Source organism: Asterias amurensis, chromosome 9, assembly GCF_032118995.1.
Source record: "Asterias amurensis chromosome 9, ASM3211899v1".
NCBI classification, from domain to species: domain Eukaryota; kingdom Metazoa; phylum Echinodermata; class Asteroidea; order Forcipulatida; family Asteriidae; genus Asterias; species Asterias amurensis.
Window position 1 is genome coordinate 3,183,610 of NC_092656.1, and position 26,119 is coordinate 3,209,728.

General features: G+C 37.1%; 1 protein-coding gene across 3 annotated transcripts; it reads left to right on the plus strand.

The window, feature by feature from the left end:
- The first annotated feature begins 813 nt into the window (after window positions 1–813).
- LOC139941379 (semaphorin-2A-like) lies at window positions 814–25,960 on the plus strand. Of its 3 annotated transcripts, none has more exons than XM_071937843.1 (19): window positions 814–946; window positions 2,291–2,307; window positions 2,661–2,837; window positions 4,198–4,340; window positions 6,087–6,125; window positions 6,901–7,014; window positions 8,485–8,581; window positions 9,402–9,551; window positions 10,734–10,858; window positions 12,281–12,395; window positions 15,112–15,172; window positions 16,016–16,172; window positions 17,593–17,815; window positions 18,394–18,485; window positions 19,167–19,327; window positions 20,297–20,337; window positions 21,375–21,686; window positions 22,732–22,832; window positions 23,217–25,960. In XM_071937843.1, exons 3-19 carry the CDS (start codon window positions 2,672–2,674, stop codon window positions 23,277–23,279), a joined length of 2,160 nt encoding a protein of 719 aa, XP_071793944.1. In that variant the 5' UTR covers window positions 814–946; window positions 2,291–2,307; window positions 2,661–2,671; the 3' UTR covers window positions 23,280–25,960. The 3 variants fall into 3 exon arrangements, with proteins under 3 accessions (XP_071793944.1, XP_071793943.1, XP_071793945.1); XM_071937844.1 differs by having other exon boundaries at window positions 939–946; window positions 2,670–2,837; XM_071937842.1 differs by lacking the exon at window positions 2,291–2,307.
- The last annotated feature ends 159 nt before the right edge of the window (window positions 25,961–26,119 follow it).

Genomic DNA, 26,119 nt, shown 5'->3' on the forward strand with positions numbered 1-26,119 from the left:
GCTAGAATTAAAAATAGTACATAGTATTGATAAGTGCAGTAGGCATACATACACGCAATTTTGAGAAAGTTACTAAACATTACGAGGCAAGAGAAATTCTCAAAAGAAAACAGTCAACCCAGCAAGTAGATATGTATACGCATGGTGTTAGCGCAAACAGATATACAAAACGTAACACCAAATAATGGCATTTTTACAGCTGTTTGTATTTATCAAAAACTAAAGAGTGAATGAAATCTCGGTTTCGAAAACCAATTCTCTTTAGTAGCCCACTGATTCATAGGGAGTTTGGCATACGGCGGTCTTTATACATCCCAGGATATCAACGGATGACGCCATTTGGTGTTAGTGGTTTATGATGACGGGTGTTGGCTGGGTAAAAATAGATGCGCTTCATTGATCGTGTTGTTACTTCACCCCCATTTTGGAATTAAAGGCATTGTAATGACCACAAAAGTAACATATAATCCATGAGATTCCTTTGCCTATTCTGTCATTTGCGTTGTTACTATAATTTTAGTTTTAATTTTAGTAGACCTATCGTCTGATTTATAATTTGTTTGTTACGATGTTTTTGGGATAATTCATTGTTTAGAATCTGATTAAAATACACGAAAGACAGGGCCTACCAAAACCGATAAACTTCGCCTTGATGTCAATGCGATTGATGGAAATAATATATATTCTCTGAACTGAATGGAATTGAACTTAAATGGTTTGAAAAATCACTGAACCGTGTGCCCTTAAATAGCTTTAACATGCTTGGATGCTTCTGGTTCCAAAGACGAATTACAACACAGCAAAATACCGCAGTATACCAGGAATTGAAACCACGCATTCTCAATTCAGACGGGTCCTCTTGCGTGTGTACACATGAAGAAAACTACACACTTTAGGGCATAATTTATACACGAAAAACTGGAACTTAAACACCATCCTTCAACGGGTAAGTTCGTCATTTATTCCAATATTAAGTGGAAGTTGTATTTTCTATGATACGGTTAGTATTACCATGGGGTATTAATGGTGGTATTATACTGTCATACGAGTGATCCTACTTCCGCGTGTAAAACGATAGCTGTTTTTAACATGACTATAATAGTTTCTTTGACATTAGGCGATTGGGCGTTGGCTTATATTGATGTACCTTGATATTCAGTCACAAAAAAATAGCTCAGTTAATAACATACAAATTATCGATAAAGATATCTCTATTTTGTATACAGAAATATTTGTATCAATAGGTTTTAGCCATTTACATTAATATTTGAGATCCACTAAAATTAGAGATATTTCTATTAAAGGCAGTGGCCACTATTGGTAATGACTCAAAATAATGATTATGACAAAACCTTTCTTGGTGACGAGTAATCGGGAGAGGCTGATGGTATAAAACACTTTGAGAACAAGCTCCCTCTGAAGTGCCATAGTTTTCGAGAAAGAAAATAATTTCAATGAATTTGATTTTGAGACCTTAAAGGAACACGTTGCCTTGGATCGGACGAGTTGGTCAAAACAAAAGCGTTTGTAACCGTTTTTTGTAAAATGCATATGGTTGGAAAGATGTTTTAAAAGTAGAATACAATGATCCACACAAGTTTGCCTCGAAATTGCGTGGTTTTCCTTCTACTGTGCGAACTAACATGGTCGGCCATTTATGGGAGTCAAAATTTTGACCCCCATAAATGGCCGACGTGTTAGTCGACGAGGTAAAAGGAAAACCACGCAACTTCGAGGCATGTTTGTGTGGATCATTGTATTCTACTTTTACAACATCTTTCTACCCATATGCATTTTATAAAAAACGGTTACAAACGCTTTTCAAACACCAACTCGACCGATCCAAGGCAACGTGTTCCTTTAAGTTTAGAACTTGAGGTCTCGAAATCAACCATCTAAACACACACAACTTTGTGTGACAAGTGTGGTTTTTCTTTCATTATTATCTCTCAACTTCGACGACCGGTTGAGCTCAAATTTTCACAGGTTCGTAATTTTATGCATATGTTGAGATACACCAACTGTGAAGGCTAGTCTTTGACAATTACCAAATAGTGTCCACTGCTTTTCATAGGCCTTATATAATTATAAAGATTTTGTAAGAGATATCTCTACTAAAAATTTATAGGGCTTAACCAAATGAGTTTTCGCCATTCATTTTAGGAGTGATTGGAAACGTATACCTCCCCTTTAAAATATCTTTACTAGAATCTTATGTTGCCAACAGGCAATCATTTGGTTTCTATCCCCAAAACAACATTATTTCCTTTGTATTGTTTTCATTCAACAGCTCGTTAAAGGTGCTATGTAAGATTTTTGGCCGATTTGACCCAAAAATTTTGATTTAAAATTCAATAGGTATTTTGATCGGGGTCGAGAAAGTTACAAGCTTTCATTTGAGCCATTGCTCGAAAAAGTGAAATAAAGTGCTCAAAATTAGTTTTTGTCGGGATCCCGACAATATAACACGTGACCAATTCTTATGTGTTTTATAAGAAACGTTTTTAAATTTTGGTCATGGGTCCTGACCATTAAAAGTAAAAGTTAACTTTTTTTCGTTAGAGCGGGTGATACTCTTTGAAATACCATTCATTCAAAAAAAATCTAGTTTTTAATCCTTGGGGCCAAAAATCTGACATAGCATCTTTAATTGTATCAAGCCGACACAGTCATGTATGAAGTCGATACAGTATCGTTGAGGCAACGCCAACCAAGATCAAGATGGCTGCTGACGCTTTGGGTTATCTTGATCAACTTGTTGTGCGTTTGTCAATCGCAAAATGAGCTGCTCCTTCGAACGGTTGCCTACCCTTATCCATTGAGTTTCAACATCGCACGTAAGTCACTTTTGTATAATTGGTTCGAATTCTCGAAGAACTAAGTTTCATGTGTGACGTCACAATACGACTCAGTCTGGCAATATTCAGCAGATGAATCATGGCGGGTGCGTTCGTTTAGCTACCCGGTGTGTGTGGCGATATTTTTCCCAGGACGTACCTGGGTAATAGACTGTGCAAGTCTCGCGCGCACCGGAGCGAGAAAACACGACAACTGAAGAACTTTATTTTTTTAGGAGTCAAATCTTTGCTATAACTTTTTCTTAATGCCGAATCTGAACAACAAAAATACCCATTAGAGCTTGTTTAAATTAGTTTTAGCTTTTTAAACAAATACCCAATTATCGGTTAAAGTCTATGTATAGACAAAAGTAAAACTCTGGGACAAGGATGTTTGTTTGATCTTAAATGTTTTGAAACCCCTTTTGTAAATCTACGCCCGAATGTGAAACTACTGAAAGCTGGTTTATACGCGGACGCACGATGGTCGCAAGGGCGTTAGATAAACGCGTGACGCATTTTAAAGAGGAAGCCGACGCCTAAGCGACCAATGAAAAGGCTTTCCACCCCGCGCGGCCAAAACAAGCGTCTGCGTAAGTTTCGTGATCGGAGATGGGCACAAATTCTTAATTTTTTACAAGTAACCTGACCTGAGGTCAAGTTTAAATACCGGTTTTTCTTCGTTATTATGTTGACTTTATTTTTACTTTTATATATGTTGTTAATTAGTATTACATTTTTAACAACATATGTCATTTTTATGGTCATAAACTATATTAAAATAAAGTAATGGACGAAACAAAATCTCCCCAACGTAAAACTCCATAAGGTTGGGACCACAATGGTCCCGGAAGTTCAAATCTGCGCGAGACTTGCACAGTCTATTATCTGCACACGTTCGTCCTGGAAAGAGGAAACGCCACACGACGGGGTCAACCCAGGGAAGCTAAACGAACACACCCACTATGTCACACGAGCCAAGACAACTAGTTTCAGGCAATCTCCAAGAAGAGAATCCATTCAAATTTTGAACGTTCACATTATTTCTCGTAAGAAAATGTTCGAGTAACCAAAGTACTCCCGACCGGTATAGTATGTATGCCTACTGCAGTTGGTTGCCTCCAAGTTGCCCGTAAAAGCTACCTCGTGTGACATATGACCCTAGTCTTTTGAACTCGAGCCCAACTTGATCTACGAAGAAACCTAGAACTCAATAACTGCAGAGACATGATTATTGACTTCTAAAACTTGTGAACTTCTTGATCAACTTATACAAGTTTTCAGATTGAAAATATCATAGATAATTATCTCGAGAATAAGCGACCCCAATAATTACTTTTGTTGACTTTTGTTTTTACAGAAATAAACGGTTCATCCATGACCGATGTATCGTCAACCACTGACGGCAACTTTTACCGCACTCTAACTTTGCACGATGGGAAACTTTTCGTTGGCGGTAGATCTCAGCTGTTCTCAGTCTCAACGGAAGATCTCTCGCTTGTTGTAAGACCAACAAAACAAATTTGAACCTTCTTTCCCCCCAAAAAAATCAAAATCTCTCAAATCAGAATTTCACGTCTTAGGGGGCCTGACCCTGTCTGACCCAGAAAGCGTCAGCCTGATATCATAAAGCTGTTCAGCAGAAAATTATTCTTATACATTAAATGAGTACCAGTCACACCAGTGGTAAATGTATGGTAATTTGTGACCCGCTCTGTGAAAATGAGTTAGATGTAGGAAATTTCAGGAATTGAGTTATATGCATGGCTGGAAAAAACACATCAGCAGCAGTAATTTGGTAGGTGCCTAAGCTTTGGGGTGTATCGCGTTGCTGAGTTACTCCCGTTTGAAATTAGCCACTACACCATTTTTTGTGAAAAACCAAGTACAAGTAAAATGATATTTTAAACTACCATTGTGTGCAAAAGGATACAAATTAGACATAAGTATGATCACAAAATTGTTGTATTCATAGCTTTATTGCCTAAAAGTAAGTGTTCTTAAAGGAACACGTTGCCTTGGACCGGTCGAGTTGGTCTTTGAAAAGCGTTTTGTAACCGTTTGTTATAAAGTGCATATGGTTGGAAAGATGTTGTAAAAGTATAAATAATGATCTACACAAATATGCCTCGAAATTGCGTGGTTTTCTTTTTACCTCGTCCAATAACACGGTCGGCCATTTATGGGAGTCAAAATTTTGACTCCCATAAATGGCCGACCGTGATAGTTCGCGACGTAAAAAGAAAACCGTACAGTTTTGAGTGATACTTGTGTGGATCATTATATTCTACTTTTAAAATACCTTTCTAATCATATGCATTTTATAACAAATTAATACAAACGCTTTTCAAAGACCAACTCGACCGATCCAAGGCAATGTGTTCCTTTAAGGTTAACCATGCAACTAAAGTTTTTTTTTTTTTTTTTTTTTTCATTTTTGACATTAAACTGTCCATAACTTAATATTGCATTGGGCGACATGTGACTCATTTTCACACAGTGTGTCACATTTGGTTTGTAACATATATTTGCTAAGCCAGAGGTTTTGTTTTGCTTAGTAATTGTTGTGCTTACCTTCTTTTTGAAACTGGACCCTGGTATAAAGTTTGACCCATTCCTGTGTTGTTTTGACACGGATTTCGGGACATACTGACTCATAAATGGGTCAAGCCATTAGTCAAGCTATTACATGACCCGAGTCCAGGTTAATTCTGATGTGGAAAGCTTTAGAATGTAATGTCAATATTTATGACTAGCTATCTCCTCTTAACTTTAGCAGGCCAGCCGTCAATTTCACCAAACTCTTCATAACTTAGGACTAATCTTAGGCCTTCGATCGACTTAAATTCCGTATTCAAAGACGTTATACGCTTTAAACCTGTCCTAAGTTAGGAGGGGGTTGTTCGTCCCAACTCGAAATGGGATTAATCCTGGCCTTTCGTGAAGTAGGTTGCAGATAATTACTTTTCATTTTACCGTTGGCATTATACCATAGTCGGGTCCCTGGGGCTGTTTTGGGGTCGGGTTGATCTAAAAGTGGTCTCTGAACTCTGCGTCTTTTTGACTCATTGCTTGGTGATTTTGACACATACTGACACAGAAATGGGTCAAACTGACCCAGAAATGGGTCAGGCCATACATGACCCGTAAATTCTGACCGGGAAGTTTTGAGAGTTTCTTACGCCCACATGATGGTCATCTCTATCAATACAATGTAGCTAAAGGGACACCACTTTTGTTCTCTTACAGAATGACGCTGTGGCTGGTTTTCCCGATTCGACGAATAATGTGAGTATGTTTGAATTGTTGTGGGTAATTTTACAAGTGATACTGCTAGAATAATCTACGGCTACGATGTCTGAACTGACGGCATCTGCTTTGGATATGGCCGGATCGCTGTAAAAGCCAGAGCCAAAGCCATACTTGTCTGATTTCCGACACATCATATAAAAGCGTCAAGCTTTTCTTTTAAAAATATGTTTTTTAACTGTTGTTTGTTCATCCGGTTGTTGAAAAGAAAATAGCAGAACAAAAACAAAACTGGCAATTCTTTTTAAATCATGCTCAGCGTCCCTGCCTTTAAAGGTAGCCTGAAAAAAGGGAAAAATTTTCAACCATCCCTGAAGGCAAAAATAAATTTCGAAATAAACAAGATTGTATCTTTAAACTTAAGCACACCGAAAAAAAGATGGTAACCATTTTGAAAGTTAGACCGACTGGTTATCTTTAAAAAAATAATGTCAGTGCGATCAGTTTGGGGGAAAAAACCTCCTCCTTCCCTTTATAAAAAAGGGTAGGACGCTAAACTGGATTTTTTGTTTTTGCCTAGTCATACTGTTGTTTTTTGGGGTTTTTTTTGTTTCAAAATTACTTTCAAAGGGTGCACAGTACCTATAGTAATAAAATCTTTATTTTATTTAACCCTGTTTGTTGTTTGTTTTTCATCTCAATTTTTTAATGCGGCGAAGCAAATGGGAGGAGGGAAAACGAGGGGGGAAATGTTATTCTCTGAACTGATTTCATACAAAATATTAAACTACCATTCAAATATGTGTATTTGTAGGCTGATAATTACGTCACAGTTATTCAACCAATCGGAGCTAACCTGTTGGAGTGCGGAACCCACTCCGTGTCTAATAGCGGGAGACCGTATTGCGTGATACGTTCGGCTCAAAATGTAAGTAAATTACTTCACTTCATCAGCAGACGGCACTGCTTTGACGCTTCTGAAATATGACATTAATTTGTGTATAAAGACAGTTCTAGGAAAATGACAATTGTGTATAAAAACTTTTCTGGAAAATGACAATTGTGTATAAATAAAGACATTTCTGGAAAATGACAATTGTGTATAAAGACTATAGCCTAGTGGTTTTAAATGGAAGGGATACGTTCGGAAGTCACTCTTCAAATTAATTTATGGCGATTGAAACTTTTTGTTAGAAGCCTGACAGCAGCGTTCGATAGTATAATGCATTTTGAGAAACATTTCACTTCTATAAATAATGTGGTTGTGTACAAAGATTTTCTTGCCCCCAAACTTGAAACTCACTCGTGTTTTTTTCTAAGAGTGTTTCCCTTTAGCCTATTCGGGATTAATCTTCAAGCGTGGACATTATTTGTTCCGGATTTTCACCAATATCTCAAAAACGCGTTCACCTTTTGAAAGATTTGCTCTGAGGGAGTACCATTTAAAATGATATTTTGATCCTGAGTCGTGACCCAAAATCTTAGTCGAAAATCCAGATTTAAAGCAAATTACATGGGGTCGATTTCACAAATAGGTAGGACTAGTCCTAGGAGATATTAAAAACTTCAGCCTATAATGAGTTACTCGTTATAACTCGAGATATGACTATCCTGCACTCTAAAAACTAACTAGTTGAGTCCAGCACTTGCATGAGTTCGGTGAGTAACTACACTTTGAAAGTGCTGGATCCAGCGTTTTGTTTGTTAAATCTAGCATTTTAAAATATTCAGTCAACAATTTTACTAGTTGAACGTTTAAAGACTCTTGACACCAATGGTAATTATCAAAGACCAGTTTTCTCACTTGGCGTACTGTAACATATGCACAAAAATAACAAACCTGTGAAATTTTTAGCTCAATCGGTCGTGGAAGTTGCGATATAATAATGAAAGAAAAAACACCCTTGCCACACAAAGTTGTGTGCTTTCAGATGCTTGATTTCGAGACCTCAAATTCTAAATCTGATGTCTCGAAATCAAACTCGTGGAAAATTACTTCTCTCTCGAAAACTACGTTACTTCAGAGGGAGCCGTTTATCACAGCGTTTTATATTACCAACCTCTCCCCATTACTCGTTACCAAGTAAGGTTTTATGCTAACAATTATGTTGCGTAATTACCACCGCAAAAGCTGATCTAACAATACCAAGGCATATTTTGAGTAACGTATTAACACTCAAATTGCTGAATTAACCCTTTTTTCGTTGGATCAACAATTTAAAATGCTGGATCCAACACTTTCAAAGTGTAGTCACTCACCGAACTCATGCAAGTGTAGGATTCAACTCCTTAGTTTTTAGAGTGTGGGGACCCGTTACCTGGGTCAATGGGTCATTTCTGACCAGGGGGTTTTCAGAGTGCACAATTAATTGCGACTTTTGTTTGTAACTTTATAAAGTTGTCAGATGCAGGAAGCCTGACGAACCAAAGAACAGATGTGTTCATCACAGGTTTCACCGCCGATCAAAACACCAGCCTACTCGTAGATGGCATAGGTAAACCATAAAGGGGTTAACCTATCAATATTGTATTGAACTTTGAAGGCACTGGACACCTTGGGTAATTGTCCAGTATTCTCACTTGGTGTATATCCCATGTATAAAATAACAAATCTGTAAAGATGTGGGCTCAAATGGTGATCGAAGTTATCGAAAATATTTAAAGAAAAAAATACCCTTTGTTATTGTAAGGTGCCTTTAAAGGGAGGGATATTAATTACTCCAAAAAGTTATGAGCATAAAAAGTAACGTATTTGTGAGCAGCACTGCAGCTGCATGTTGTTAATGTTTTACATTTTGAGGAACAATTCCTGTCGGAGAAATGTGGTTTCTAAGAAACCCGAGAAATGTGGTTTTCTGTCAAAAACATTTGGAAACGTTTTTCATATTGTGTAATTTTTATTAGGGATGAGGCTATTCTTCATGCATGCATGGATAGTACCGCTCTAGATTTTCGGCAATATTTACCAAACGCTATGACCTTGTGAAATTAAATTTTCACAGGTTAGGTTTGTGTTTTTATATATACATTTACATGGAATTCAAACGTTCAAATGGTTCACCATTTTGACTGGTAACCTGTACATGTTTACTGAGCAGAAAACTGTTGAGCAATAATTTTTCTCTATAAGCAGCTCTTTGAAATTGGGCCGTCACGTCAAATCTTCAGCTTGGAAAATTTCTCCATACGTTCTCCGTTCGATTAAAAAAGGGATCCCTTTTTTACCGATAACAAACAATGATTAACTTGGATTTTTTTCATTTGATTAGCTTTTTTTAAATAGCTTTTTTTTTTTTTTTACCCCCCCCCCCCAAGATGGATCTAATTTTCATGTATATACAGGTAGCAATCTGGATGTGAATGAACCACACTTAGCAAAACTACTCTTCCAAGTAGGCCAAAACGGACTGGACTTCACCATTTCGAAAACCTTGGATTCCACTAATGACAGATCATATTTGGATGGTGAGTAAAATGGTTTGACAATCTGCTGCACCAAAATTGTCCGATACCTAAATGTAGTTTCTGTATAATTATGCTATTGTTAGACCAGGGGCCCAATTTCATAGAACTGCTGTTAAGCAGGAAATTATGCTTAACAACTTGTTGCTAAGCAAAATAAGTATTATCAGTCATAAATTGTGCATGACATGATTTGTTGGCAGGTAGCCTTATGCTGGTAAGCATGAAATTTGTATGCTTAGCTACGTTTTGACGTTTTGAGGCAAAACTGTCTGAGGGCTTGATTTCTCAAAGAAATTTTAACTGCAAATCTTGTTTTCATTGCTATTAGAAAAGAGTGATGCCACAGTAGATTAGCATTGCGGACAATCCGGAGCGATAATGTTGCACACAGGACGAGAAAAAAACAGCAGTTGGAATACACAAACTGAGAGACGTACTATCAATAACGCTAATCAGATAAACATTTAGAGGAAATTAAAACTGTTATATTGTTTTATAACCACATTACTTCAAATTAAAAAGATTCTCAAAGAATGCTTTATACAATCAAAGGCTGATGTTCTTCTAACCTAGTAAATTTCTATTACCAAACGTATAGTTTAAGACATTGGACACTATTGGTAATTACTCAAGATAATTGTTGGCATAAAACTTACTGTGTACTTTCACTCAAATTATTTGAATTTGATTTCGATACCTCAGAATTAGATTTTGAGATCCCGAAATCAAGCATCTGAAAGCATACAACTTCGTTTGACAAGGGTGTTTTTTCTTCCATTATTATCTCGCAACTTCGCCGACCAACTTAGTTCAATTTTTCAGAGGTTTGTTATTTTAAGCATATGTTGAGATACACCAAGTGAGAAGACTGGGGCCAATTTCATAGAGCTACTTAAGCAAATTAAATTTGCTTAAGCACGAAACAAGCTTGCTTATTTTACACAAGTTACTGGACAAAAGTTCATGACATATATACATTGCTTGTGACTGGTATTTAGCTGTTGTTTACTTAGCATAACAAGTGAGCGGAGTCTTGGCCGGTAATCTGATTTTACTAAGCAAGGATGTTTCTGCTTAAGCAAATATTTTTGCTTAAGCAGCTCTATGAAATTGGGCCCTGGTCTTTGACAATAACCAAAGGTGTCAAGTGTCTTTAATGAACATAACTATTTTCTCCACCAGAGCCACATTTTGTAGGCGAACCGATTGACTACAATGGAAGAATTTACTTTTTCTTTCGTGAGTATGCGGTGGAGCACATAAATGGTGGCAGAATTGTGTTTTCAAGAGTTGCAAGAATTTGCAAGGTAAACACCAAAGGTGGAGTTTCTTTAATTAATGGTATCGTTCTTGAATGTAATGAAACCAGTTAAGGAACCCTATAACAAGTGATCCTATGACGTTTCGAAACCACGGTTTTGGTTTTGCCCTCAAGTTTGAAGGCACATAAGGAACGCGCACACGAATTCTAAATAACTGATGTAGTCTAAGCCCAAGCCCAAGCCATATAGCCTTGGTTTCGAAAACAGCCAAAGCACTGTTGCCCGGAAGCCTTCAGGGTGTGCAGAGAAGACATTTTTAGAAATGTCAGCCCAAAAACCAGAAAAACCTATGCCTGGATCCTAATCCGGGATTCTAACCTACAGATCTATACTAATCTTCAAGAGTGCATGTTATGCATAATAGACCTTTCTTTTGCAACGTCACAGCCCGAGTTTTTGCCAACCCAGATTGGAAAACTATGGAAAGCCATAAGTGCAAATCAAGAAAATAACGCTATTTTTTTGTAACAATAAAACAAAATTTGTTAATTTTGTTTAAAACAAAAAATCTAATTATGAGAGGTATTTTGTTTGATTGACAATTTTCAGAAAATGTTGCATTTTGTTAAAACATTACTAAAACATACTAATATTCGGCCGACCATACCAACCAAGGCGATTTGTTGATCAACAAAAGAAAGGTCTATACAGTGTCGTCAGGAGATCTCATTTTTGGGGGTGGGGGTGGGGGCAGGAATTCCTGGTACGTTTGTTCCTTCAATGTCTGGTACATTTGTTCCTTCAATGTCTGGTACATTTGTTCCTTCAATGTCTGGTACATTTGTTCCTTCAATGTCTGGTACATTTGTTCCTTCTATTTCTGGTACATTTGTTCCTTTAATGTCTGGTACATTTGTTCCTTCAATGTCTGGTACATTTGTTCCTTCAATGTCTGGTACATTTGTTCCTTCAATGTCTGGTACATTTGTTCCTTCAATGTCTGGTACATTTGTTCCTTCAATGTCTGGTACATTTGTTCCTTCAATGTCTGGTACATTTGTTCCTTCAATGTCTGGTACATTTGTTCCTTCAATGTCTGGTACATTTGTTCCTTCAATGTCTGGTACATTTGTTCCTTCAATGACTGGTACATTTGTTCCTTCAATGTCTGGTACATTTGTTCCTTCAATGTCTGGTACATTTGTTCCTTCAATGTCTGGTACATTTGTTCCTTCAATGTCTGGTACATTTGTTCCTTCAAACCAGGGCCCAATTTCATAGAGCTGCACAGAATATGGTCACCAGCCAAAGTGCCATTCTCTCAAAGTGCAATCTCTGACTGGTATCCTAATTAGTTTGGCTTAGCAGAATATGGTCACGCAATATTTTCTGCTTATACAATTGTAAGAAATTGGGCCCAGCTGGAACCAACTTAATAATTGTTGGTTCTTCCTTCTTCGACTTCAGAATGAAACCGGAGGCATATCTTTCACTAACTTCGAGGATAAATTCGTCACGTTTGGAAAGGCTCGCCTCACTTGCTTTGTAGCTGGCACCTATGAGTTTTACTACAACGATATCCGTAAGTCAAATAATCTGATGAGTAAGGCCAAATAAAAACACCATTGAATCGTCCCCTCCCTCGTCCTTTCTTGAGGCTGCATCCTTTTTTTTTCTTTTTGTGCATTTCTCATTAAAATTGCTAATCTTTTAAAGCCAGTGGACACTATTGGTAGATGTCAAAGACCAGTCTTCTCACGTGGTGTATCTCAACATATGCATAACATTAAAAACCTGTGAAAATTTGAGCTTGATTGGTCGTCGGAGTTGCGAGATAACTATGAAAGAAAAAACACCCTTGTCACACGAAGTTGTGTGCTTTCAGATGCTTGATTTCGGGACCTCAAATTCTAAACTTGAGGTCTTGAAATCAAATTCGTGGAAAATTACTTTTTTTCTCGAAAACTACTCCACTTCAGAGGGAGCCGTTTCTCACAATGTTTTATACTACCACACCCACAGTTTTATTTAGTCAAACATAGTGAAAAGTTAGTCAAACTGGGCGAAAATGATTAGTAATGCGAGTGATTAGTCAATTGACGATTTCCTTTGAGGGAATGACAAATTACAATTAGTGCAATACGAATCGTTTAAAGTGTTTGACTAATTAATATAAGTTAAAGACTACTTTGAATAATGGACTAATTTGAAGGGCGGGCTAATTCGTCAATTGACAAATAAGTATCGTCACGAAACAAGAGATGACGAAGTATAATTTTTCATGACAATCCAACTGACTAACTTTTTGCGTTACGACTAATTAAGCGCGCGATCCCGCCAATTTTTTTTGGGCGGCAATATGACTTTTGACTTATTTTTTGATGACTTTTGATTGTGCCGGGTTTCCCAAAAGCCCTCTTGGGGGCGTGGCACAGAATCGGACGATTGTCATATCCCGTTGTTGTTTTGAGATGGGGCATGACAGCTCAAGTTGACTGGTGAAGGTGAGCATTAATCATTGGAATAATTATATGATACTTGCCAGTAAAGAATAGAGTCTGTAGCCTGCGATCATAGCAATTCCATTATAATAAGATATAAACAATGATGTGTAGTGTTTAACATTGCACCGTGGAAAAGTTTGTGTTGTTTGACAAAACGTTAGTGTTGGGTATTTCGTTTAATGTCTTCAATTGCAGCATACTGGCGACGTTTATCAAGTAAAATAAATTTAAACTTCTCCGAATTTCACCCTGTAATTTATACTAATAAGAATTTAATGTAGAATATTGTGGTGTATAGTTTGAATATTTTAAAGATAAAACGACAGCAAAAGAAAGAGTAACAAAAGCTTGTTGAGCTAGTTTAGCTGCGTGTATACAATGTACGTGTACGGACGCAATCACAAAAACAATAGGCATGTGTCGTGTTATAGCTGCATGATGTTTGTACGAAAGGCCTTTCGTTTGTCTGCAGTGCACACATAATGTGTTAATGTCCAAACGACTAACAATAATTTTAGTCATGCACAATGTCTTATTTTACTTGTTAAAAGAGTCATGCCTAGGTAGTTTTGACTTATGTGAGGGGAATTAATTTGTAATCCTGACTAACTTTAACAGTCGCGTGACTGATTAATATTCGTGCAATATTAATTAATTTTTTTGCATTACCAATTAATTTTCGTGCGTTACTAATTAATTTAATAATTAGTCAAATAAGACACTTTTTGCATGACTAATTATAATTAGTCAAAACTACCTATGCATGACTATCTTTTGATTAGTAAAATAAGACAGTGTGCATGACTAATTTTTATTAGTCAATTGACAAGAGAAAGTTTTCAGTGCAACATCTCCCCATTACTCGTTACCAAGTAAGGTTTTATGCTAATAATTATTTTGAGTAAATACCAATAGTGTCCACTGTCTTTATTTGGCGGCCACCTTTGAAAGAAGAGCAAGAAAAAAGGGCCATCATCCTCCTCTTTTGGAAAAACCCGGACGATCAACTTGTAATTTTTTACCTGGCCTTTAACTTTCATCAACACTCTAAAACCATCTCTGGGTCAGACTGTGATCCAGAAACTGTTTGAAAATTTGGATTTTGATAAAAATATTCTCCGTAAGTCTGACACAGTTTGGGGTTGTTTTTAAACAGCTTCCTGTTTATATTGACCCAGGACTGGTTCAGGCCCCACGGGACACTAGATCCGAATCAGTTCTGACCCGGAATCTGGTCAAACTGAAGCAGAATCTGATTCAAAGTTCCATATTTTTGACTGGTTCCGAGTCAGTCTGACTCAGGAGTGGGTTCAGGTCCCCTGGAAACCAGGATCTTGATCGCTCTGGATTTTTGGCTATCTCAAAGAGGCGACCATGAATACATTTTCACACGTTAGTTTTATTTTATACATTTTCACATTTTATTGTATTTTATTCTGTCTGTAATTTGTCATGTTTTTTTTTTAACTAAATCTTTGGAAACTCAATGCAAATCCGAATTGAATGTTTTTAAAAAAGCCAATAATATTTAAAACAATCAAACTGTTCCAAAACCAGGTGGTATACTTTGCCCTCAAAGAGCGTCCACAGCATTGGTTAAATTGAAAATAATGTTCACAATTTTTTTTGCACATTAAACTTATATTACGTGGTATAAGTTACATATTTCTCTGGTACTGGGACTGTGTGCCTTCTTTGTTTTATGAATAAGTACCGCAATTTCAACACTTCGTACTGAAATGCTGAACCAGGTCGATAACAATATTCCCTTATTTGATGTTCTCCAAATTGCAGAGGATGTATACCAGTCAAATACTGATGCAAACGTGGTATATGCCATTTTCACAGCTGAACGGTAAGCGAATAAAAGAAAAACACAAAACCCAGACCCGCCCATGTCCTTTTTCGGCAAAAGGATAAAGGAGTTTAGTCCAAAAGGTATGAATATTGATAGTGTTTCTTTATAGTCGCTATACAAGAATTCAAAGTCCCCCCCCCCCAAAAAAAAAAAATAAATAAATAAATAAATAAATAAAAAATAAAGTTGGTGTGGATAAATAGGAAGAACCTACAATAAATAAATAGTAAATTTGCGGTTATAACCATGTGTAAATCTCTTTGGTGGGAGTGTTGGCTCTGAAAAGAGCCGGTTTGGTCTCGACGTTTCAAACAGTATTCATTGCTCGTCTTCGGGAGAATTCTCCTGACGACGGGCAGAGTATTTATACTGCCACAAAAGAGATTTACCCAATGTTGTACCCGCAAGTTGAATAAGGGAATAAAAGGGTAGCGACGAGTTCTTAAGCCCGGTTCATACTTCCTGCGAATGCGAAGCGAATTTGACGTAAATTTGATGTCACACCCTCCTTTCGCAGCGATTATTCGCAAGGGAGTAGAGCAGAGTTCAACTATCCAACTGCTGCGAATTGTTCGAATTTGTGACGTCAATATTCGCTTCGCATTCGCATTCGCAGGAAGTATGAACCAGGCTTTACACGGCCGTTTAAAGCCGGCACTTCTACTATACAAAATAGAGGGCAACCAAGCAAAATTTAGACTTTACGAACTCCGACTGATTGTGCAGCTAGGCGCTCGCGCTCCGATAGTACAGTTTCGTAGAGCACCTTGTCCAACCGAAAACGATTTACAATGTCCCTTGTGGCTTATTACTTGATATTATTATTATTTTCCTGCACAGTGGAGTAGACAGCTCTGCCCTGTGCGCATATCGTCTCGACGAATTAGACGAACTTTTCTTCAGCAGTCAGTACCGAGCTCCGAGAGGTGGGAATTTTGGAAACCTATGGGCTCCAGTGCCAGTGTCAGATGAACCTTTTACGTCAAGAGAGCAACACGTAAGGCGTTTTAACCAGTTTATAGAAACTGTTCACAAAATACTGCTTTCATTTGAATAAATACTGAGAAATTTATCTTGTTTGTCTTTCTTCGTTACTAAACAGAGTTAAAAATGTAATTATCAGACCAAAAATCAGCATTTAAAAACAATTTATTTTCCTGCCACACAGTGAGGTATTGTTAATCAATTGCAAAACACAAGGCAGTCGGGCTTGTTAGGTGTTCGACCAACAGCCGATAAGCCTATTGTTTTTGCATGTCTTCTGGTTCGAGCCGGAAGACGAAACTTTAATTATTGAGAAACAAAAAGATAACTCATGAACCACACCTTGAATTCGTATCCTCTATACGTCATTATCTTGCCATAATGTTTGTGCCAGCTCGATATCATGATTTTAATTTAATGTCGTGTTTTGTACTTTGGTATGTTATTATCTATATATTTTTAAACTCATGTTTTTTTTTTTTGTTTTTTTTTTTTTTTAACATGTATGTTTTTGGTTGGAGGGGTCTTGGAGGGCACATCGCTTTGATGACAGTTTTTAATACTTTTGCCTTACCCTGGACGGCCCTTGCCAACAAAGAATTACCTCCGAAAATTTAAAATAAAAATAAAATAAAATTAGAAAGACTTAACATAGTGTGACCTGATTGGCTATTGAAAACCTGTTCAAACCAGTTTTATATTGGGGAAAAAAAAACTCCTGAACCCTACTCGAATGATAAGGTAAAATCAATGATGTCGTAATTTCGTTTAATCATAATTTGATGACATCACTCATGACACCTTGTTACAAAAACTGTATGATTGTCTAGCTTGTTCTTGAGTTTTGTGACCCCATGATAATATCACTGCCCTGAAACTATAATTTTAATGTCAAAGACACTGGACACTATTGGTAATTGTCAAAGACCAGTTTTCTCCCTTGGTGTATCTCAACATATGCACAAAAATAACAAACCTGTGAAAATTGTAGCTCAATCGGTCCTGGAAGCGAAGTTGTGTGCTTTCAGATGCTTGATTTCGTGACCTCAAATTCTAAATCTCAGGTCTCGAAATCAAATTCGTGGAAAATTACTTCTCTCTCGAAAACTACGTTACTTCAGAGGGAGCCGTTTCTCTCCCCATTACTCGTCAACAAGTAAGGTTTCATGCAAATCATTATTTTGAGTAAATACCAAAACACCCTTGACACACGAAGTTGTGTGCTTTTAGATGGTTGATTTCGAGACCTCAAATTCTAAATCTGAGGTGTCGAAATCAAATTCGTGGAAAATTATTTCTTTCTCGAAAACTACGTTACTTCAGAGGGAGCCGTTTCTCTCCCCATTACTCGTCAACAAGTAAGGTTTCATGCAAATCATTATTTTGAGTAATTACCAGTAGTGTCCACTACCTTTCACTTTTACTCTCTACAGTGTCCATCGGTGGACACTACAACGTATTCACCAGAGGAGCTCATACAGATAATGACATTCACTTTATTATTGGACGAAGTGGCCAAGAATAAACTTCACTATGAGAGCAAGGGATCGGCGATGAGTAACCCCCTTCTCATCTCGACAGAAGAACGCTTCTCTCAGATCGTTGTTGACAACTCGATTTGTACCGACTCGATAGATGTATTTTATATTGGAACAGGTAATTTGAAAAAGCTATTATGATAAAAGAAGAAAAAGAAGAAGTAGAAGAAGATGAACAAGTCGTTCTTATAATAGTGCATTTTACAATAACGTATCAATGTGTTTGGTCATTGTCATTGAGCCAATACCATTCCGGCGATCTTTCTCGGCTCCCTAGGGAGTATACAGCCCCTATGCTGCAAGGCTCTTTCAAACATAGTTATCAATTTACCCCTGTGGGAAAAGAAGCCATCATAGTGAAGCATCTTTCTTTAAGAATACAAGTGTCGTGACCACGATGAAAATAGCAAACCATAAGTGTCATAGTGGTATTATTTAGTATGAAGAAGCCCCCCCCCCCCTCACCCAACCCACCATTAAATAACCAATTGTTATTTCAATTGTTGCAAATGAAAAAAAGTATACGCTTGACTCCCTTCGAAAATTGAACTAATTGTTGATTTCACTCAGGCCGCTTAATTTGATGAAAATGTAATATTGTTTTTGCATAGTTTGTTTTTCATCGAAGGCAAGTAGAGTGCGCTGCTCGAAATACGGAGACCTAACAGAGCTCCCCTTTTCACGTTAATTATGTAGAGAACGGAACTGTGCTGAAGGCATATCTGAATGAAGATCGGTCCGAAGCTTTGGTTGTCGAAGAGATCAGTTTAAACACCGATGGAGTCAAGGTGAGAAATAAAATATTGCTTATTGAAAATTCATGCTTACCTTTGAACTTTGAGTAAGTGCTGTTATGACCGGGATTTGAACCCTATAAAAACCAATTACTTAACTACCAGAAGAACCTGACACATAAGTGTTCTAAAACCAGTCAGCCATGACACCCTGTACTGGTTTTCAAAAAAAATACTATCAATAAGACAAATGACTTTGTTGTTCCGACGGATTTCACAAAGAGTTAGGACTAGTCTTAACTCAATTTAGGACGAGTTACTCGTCTTAGGACTAGCCTTAAAGGAACACGTTGCCTTAGATCGGTCGAGTTGGTCTTTGAAAAGCGTTTCTAACCGTTTTATATAAAATGCATATAATTAGAAAGATATTTTAAAAGTAGAATATAATGATCCACACAAGTATCACTCGAAATTGCGTGGTTTTCCTTTTACCTCGTCTACTAACATGGTCGGCCATTTATGGGAGTCAAACTTTTTGCTCCAATAAATGGCCGACGGTGTTAGTTCACAAAGTAAAAGGAAAACCACGCAAATTCGAGGCAAATTTGTGTGGATCATTGTATTCTGCTTTTAAATTATCTTTCTAACCAATATGCATTTTATAACAAACGGTTACAAAACGCTGTAGTGGTTTGTGTCTCTCTCTTTCATCCTCTTTTCTCAAACCAAATTTAGCCTGTCCTCACAATGGTAAAGAGTGACACGGAACAAGCCGTGTTTGTCGGGACTGACTCCAGGGTCTACAAAATACCCTTCATGCATTGCTGTGACTACATTCTCAGAAATCTGTCTGATGCCGGAGATCCATACTGCAAGTCGATAGTGACGGGTGACTGGTAAGATATCCATTATTGGTTAACACCCAAGCAGATCCTTGCCATTTGATTGGAGGATTGTCCGTCACGTGATAGCAAATAAAAGTACCATTGCACGCTGGGTCACTCACCGTGCTTTTTCGTCCCATGAACATATTCGCACCATTGCACTCATAAACATTCATTATTTGTATACTATTACTGGTTTTAATTTTTTTTTTTTTAGGTTAGTATTGTGATGACCTTTGAAAGGCAGTGGACACTATTGGTAATTACTCAAAATAATTATTAGCATAAAACCTTACATGATAACGAGTAATGGAGAGCTGTTGATATAGTATAACACTCTGTGAGAAACGGCTCTCTCTGAAGTAACGTAGCTTTCGAGAAAGAAGTAATTTTCCACGAATTTGATTTCGAGACCTCAGAATTAGATCTGAGATCTCGAAATCAAGCACACAACTTCGTGTGACAGGGGTGTTTTTTCTGTCATTATTATCTCGCAGTTTCGATGACCGATTGAGCTCAAATTTTCACAGGTTTGTTACTTTGTGCATGTTGAGATTCACCAAGTTGGAAGACTGGTGTTTGACAATTACCAATAGTGCCCAGTGTCTTTGAAATAAGAAAGCGCACAATAATACAGTCGAACGGCCACTGCAAGGTGAGAGCTACACTAAAAATCATTAGGGCTATCGACCCAAAGCAACTGCAGTGAGCAACTGCCACCATGTCTAAGTGGCCTCAGGGTTTAAACAACATGCCCGCCCTTTCCTTCACCCCCTCGAGAGAGAATACTTACATCATCGTCATTATACCGTAACGTTGTGCATTTCTGTAAATGTTCATTGTTGCTATTACTATACTCTTCACTTTTCATGAGCGTTGCTTTAAGATTGTTATCCAAAGTGTTGACAGACTGAATAGAATTCTCGCTTCTCCACGAAGTACTAATTAATATATGATGTAATACTTGTTACCTTTATACAGGCAGCAAGATTTGTCAAGTTGCTCTGGGGAAACCATGTTTGGTAAGTCCAATTATTTGTTGGCTCTTTCTCAGCCAATTAATGATGAGCATCTTGGTTTGAGAAACTGATCTCGCAAAAGGGAGTGTTTTAACTTGTTCTTACATCTGACGTTTATACTTTAGAGGCTCTGAAAAACACCAGATACCGGTGTTCAGATCCAGAATTACCTGCAAAAGATCCCGAATTTTCTCGCACAACTATCCGATTTTTTCATCAAGAAAGTATTTTGAAGGCTGTTAAACAGAAGAACAACAATAAGCAAATACCATACCAACATTGACTCTAGTCAATTCTTTGTTCAACCCCAAAACCATTTCATAATTTACCCAGTCAGTTTCCCTTGCGGTTTATTGATATCTGAAACAAAAAGTCGCATCCCCTTAAGGTGATCCCCTGGCTGCCGCTTCCCAGGTTGTGTCGTAATTTGGGTGTGATCCCTGGCTTCATGGCAGTTAACGGTTGTATGGCTTCTGACTGGCACCCCCGAACAAAGATATTGACAAAATAGGGACACCGTCAATATAGGGCTAGATAGCTCAGTTGGTAGAGCGCCGGCACGTTAATCCAGAGGTCGTTGGTTCGAATCCCACTCTTATCAATTCTTTGTTCAGCCCCAAAAATGATTTCTTAATTAGTCAGTTTCCCTTGTGGTTTATATCAAAATAATTATTAGCATAACAAAATTATACTTGGTAACGAGTAATGTGGAGCTGTTGATTGGTATGAAAAAAATGCGAGAAACGGCTCCCTCTGAAGTAACGTAGTTTTCGAGAAAGAAGTAATTTTGCACGAATTTGATTTCGAGACGTCAGATTTAGAAATTGCGGTCTTGAAATCAAGCATGTGAAAGCACACAACTTTGAGTGACAAGGGTGTTTTTTCTTTTATTATTATCTCGCAACTTCGATGACCGATTGAGCTTTACTTTTCACAGGTTTGTATTTTTATGCATATGTATTGATACACCAAGTGATAAGACTGGTCTTTGACAATTACCAACAGTGTCCAGTGTCTTGTATGTATGTTGCCACTTTCAGAAACGATCACAATTCGACAGGCACCATCAGATCTTACCCGTGCAACTAATATTACCAACCAGCCTGTTCGCGCGTTCCTCACCGCCGAAGCAGGGAGAAACCTACGATTCGTCGGTTTGGACTGCGAGAGTTGTTCAACCGTGCAGCTATACACAAACTTGTCCAAGTCAGTTTCCGCTGACGGAACCGAGTTTCTGTTCGTAACCATCGATGCCTCAGCTTCAAATGAAGCGATGAAGTACTCCATCAGTGTCGCGCTTGATAATGGTGTTGTTGAAACAAGAAGCTTCGCAGTGGCTATAGATGCATCAGGTAAGATATAATAATAAATATGTGACGTTGTGCCTTAAAGGCAGTGGACACTATTGGTAATTACTCAAAATAATTATTATCATAAAACCTTTCTTGATTAAGAGTAATGGGGATAGGTTGATAGTATAAAACATTGTGAGAAACAGCTCCCTCTGAAGTGACGTAGTTTTCTAGAAAGAAGTAATTTTCCACGAATTAATATCTCGCAACTTCGACGACCGATTTAGCTAAAATTTTCACAGGTTTTTTATTTTATGCATATGTTGAGATACACCAACTGTGAAGACTAGTCTTTGACAATTACCAATAGTGTCCAGTGTCAGAAATAAAAGAAAATAGAAACATTTCTGCAATCGGCTTAATCAAAAGGGCATTGAATGTGGACTAAGCCTGGGTGAAGCAATAAGTTAGCCTGTGCCTAGATGTCAGCTAACTTACCTTTAGCCCAAACCCCTTGCATCGCACAGTTTTAGCCTGTGGGCTGGCTAGATAATTAGAACCCAAAACTTCCTGGACCCAAATTATTAGCCCTATCCCAAATGTCAGCTTACCTAAAGGCAGCCCAAACCCCCTTTAACCTAAAGTTAATCTGTCATCTTATAACCCAGACTGCGTATAAAGCTACGTTTAGGTCCCGATTATGGCCGTTTTCGAAACGACTGGATTTGGCTTTTGATTCGGCTTTGGCTATGCTGGGTTTGCTTGGCTCCGCCGGTGTTTTGACAATTGCGCGTGCTTCAGGTATACGCGCTAGGGGCCGCAAGCCGAATCCAAAGCAGAAGCCGTGGTTTCGAAAAGGGCCTGTATTGACCGGAGTACACTATTTTAAGTGCTGCACCCTGAAGTCTCTTTGAATACAACACAAATTAAACAAAGCAAGCATGAAGAAAGAAAAATGTGTGAATGAGAAGAATGGGTAATATTTACCTAACAAGAAGCTAATTATGAAGAGAAAGTTTGAAGAGGTTACATCGGAAATTAAACCACCAAATTGATTTATCGGTTACCAGTTGATCAGTCTCATGTGATATGTTTCTTTCTTCAGCTAAATTCAATGCGACAGAGGAAGAATTAAATGAAATTGCAATCTTCGACGTCAATGTTGCTTCGTACCAGTTTCGTCGGAACGATTGGCTGAACAAAGTAGTAAGTAAAATCACAATAAACAATATTTAAATAATATTTTGATGGAAAAAGATCACGGTTATAATGTGTGACCCCTCTGATGGCAAAATACGCAGTAATTAACGGCAAAAGATATGCTACGGCGATGTATATCTTTGTTTTTTGGAACTTGTCGCTTGTTTTAATTCCATATATACTTGTAGATGTATACAATAAAACTTGTAAAAAAAATAATTTCAAAAGGTGGTCGATTTATTTTTTTAGATATCGCCGATAATCCGATGCGTACTATTTTATGTGTCTATGCAGACAGAATAATCCCTATCAGAATTATTCACAGATTCAAATTTCGGGTCATGAAAACTGATTTTATTTTACTAACCGCGTTTTTTTTTATGTTTACAGGGTGAGGCGTGTATGCTGGAGAATGTGGGCATATGTACAGAGGGAGATGCTAACTGTCAATAATTAATATAATTAATTATACTTTATTCATATATATTGCTCAAACTTTTCTTGTTTGTTTTTGTTAGGCTATACAATTGGTTATTCTTTAAAAGAAAAGTATTCCTTTATTTTTTGGAACCATTCGACTGGTTAAAACTCTTATAAATATAGATTATGTACAACAAAACTTACCTGTTAAAGTTTGGGTGTTTTTAAAGATTTTCTGCGGGCCATTTGTGGCAGCATGAAAATAAACTGAATGATTCTGAAGACCAGATATTGGTTATAAATCCAATTGGATATGGTTAATTCAAAGAGCTATATGTAATAGCTGTATGGGTTAATTTCACAGTTCAATTAAAATGTAATTGTGTAATGGAATCGTGTATCATATTAAATTATTAGTATGTGATGACGTTTTTGAACCAGAAAAACAATCTCAACGCTTAGTAGCCTACATAAACATCTCGTCACACTGCACTTCTGGGCAGTTTTCAAACCAAACATTGATATTCGTCATAGTGTTGCATTATTTAGGTTCAAAATTACTTGGGGTAAATTCTTAATCATAATCAGGTATTCTGTTGCATGCCTTTTAAACAGTGTTGTCCAAGGCCCACACTTCGTGTACCACAACTTATATATAAAATAACAAACCTGTGAAAATTTAGGCTCAGTCGGTCATCGGAGACGGGCGAAAATAACGGGAAAACCCACCCTTGTTTCCCCACACGTTTCACCGTGTCATGACATGTGTTTAAAATAAATCCCTAGCTATCGAGAATTTATATTGTTTTAACGTTTTCTCAAAAAGTAAAGCATTTCATGGAATAATATTTCAAGATAAGTCTTTCACCATTAACTTCTGTAAACCCTGTAACTTATTTGTAAATCTGTGAACTTTTAACTATTTTTGTCTGTACCGATAAGTGTATATTGGCTTTAAATGCATAATTTATCAGACTAGTTGAACTTATCAAAGCGTCACTGTGTCAATGTTCTGGTTGTCTGCTTATCAGGCATCTCCAAGCCACAGCTTTTAAAATATAATTAATAAATTCATTTATATAGCACAAAATACAATATAAATTTGTTCAAATGCGCTGAACCATAAAATAGTAATACCTCACACAAAAAATGCAAGGAAATACACTATGGAAATATACCCAGAAGAAACATCCATACTGTAGTAATTCTGCTTTGTAAAAACAATTCATTCATTGTTACTCCTTCAGTTTACTTCAATCTTCAGAATTTATCATAAAGGAATATATGTCTATGAAGTTATAAATAAAATGTAATTTAAATTAAATGTCAAGTTAAAAGGTAATCCCATTGGATTAGTATGACGATTTATTTTGTAGATGTCAACTGTTTTGTATGACGTATACAGTAAGAATGTAGCGAACAATTTAAAGGGAAGGTACAGGTTTGGTAATTGTCAAAGACCAGTCTTCTCACTTGGTGTATCCCATCATAACCATAAAATAACAACCCTGTGTAAATTTGGGCTCAATTGGTCATCGAAGTTGCGAGAAAATGATGAAAGAAAAAACACCCTTGTTGGACGAATTTGTGTGCTTTCAGATAAGAATGAAAGACTTCTATAGCTAGAAGTCTTTTATTATTTTAGTGAGAAATTACCTCTTTCTCAAAAACTAGGTTACTTCAGAGGGAGTCGTTTCCCATGGTTTATACAGTCGTTTGACCAGGTCTGGATCACTTTTTGAATTCAAATTGTTTTTTATTGCAATCTCTTTGATATCTTAAACAAAAAAGTTTATCAGTTTACCTAAACATGTCATAAAACTCACCAAGTATTCACTGACAAAAAAAGATTAGTTCTTTTGAAGAGGCTTTGAGAAAAGTATCGTCACCTGTTTGACCAGTTCAGGATCAGTTGAATCTATTCTGAATCAGAAGAGTGCCCTTTATTGCAAACCCATACTCCCATTCGTAAAACTGCCTCTCAAGGACACGAAACCTCAGGGGTGTGTTGGCATGGACTTGGACTTCCTTTTCTTTAGCGAATGTCATGCAAGTGTCTTCAATAGCAGCGCAAAATCCCAGCGACAAAACCACAAAACAACAGCAAAGGCAAGTGAAAAAGTGAAGCGAACCTAAAAAGCATTATTGACCCCTCCAAGTTTAATTTTCTAAAAAAAAAAAGAATTCTACAAGAATTTGTTGAAGTAATGTTTCTCAAAAGCAGCTAAATAAACTTTCTACTGCAGTAGTATGATTTTACCTTACTTAGTAAGTTATTGCGGCACCATTTGACGCAATGAGGTGTTGAGTGATCCCGAACTGGTCAAGGGTAAATTGCCCCCACAAAGAAGATTTTGGTAACTTCGTCTCCTCAAAAAAACAAAATGACTGCACAGTATTAACAGGAATGTTTTTATACACATTCTTATCATTTTACATAAATATTTTTTGCCCCGGCACTCCAATTCTAAAGGTAAGAATTTTACAGTGTTTTTCAACCAACATTTTTAAACGAAAAAATGATCAATTTCGCAGATAACCTTCAGGAAAACGGTAATAATTTATTTGCTAATGATATTTGGCACCTTATTTTTAGGTTTGTTGGTTTAATGGGTGTTAATCTTCACCTTTATCAACAGAAATTGGTAATAATGAGAAGTGATATAATTATTTGGTTATTGCAAAGTTGAAGTGATCCCGAACCGGTCAATGATCCCGAACTGGTCAAATGACTGTACTATCGACAGCTCTCCAATGCTCGTTACCAAGTCTGTTTTTAAGTTAATTTTTGTTATGAGTAATTACCAAACGTGTACCTTCCCTTTAACCTGTGAATAAACATAACATTTATTTTTGCCAATTTTGTTGATTGT

Excerpts from the sequence above, each read along its gene's own strand:
- LOC139941379 (XM_071937843.1), top strand. The coding sequence starts at position 2,672 with ATGTATGAAGTCGATACAGTATCGTTGAGGCAACGCCAACCAAGATCA. Across the intron at positions 7,015-8,484 it reads TGATACGTTCGGCTCAAAAT|TTGTCAGATGCAGGAAGCCT; the intron begins GTAAGTAAATTA and ends AACTTTATAAAG. Across the intron at positions 8,582-9,401 it reads CCTACTCGTAGATGGCATAG|ATGGATCTAATTTTCATGTA; the intron begins GTAAACCATAAA and ends CCCCCCCCCAAG.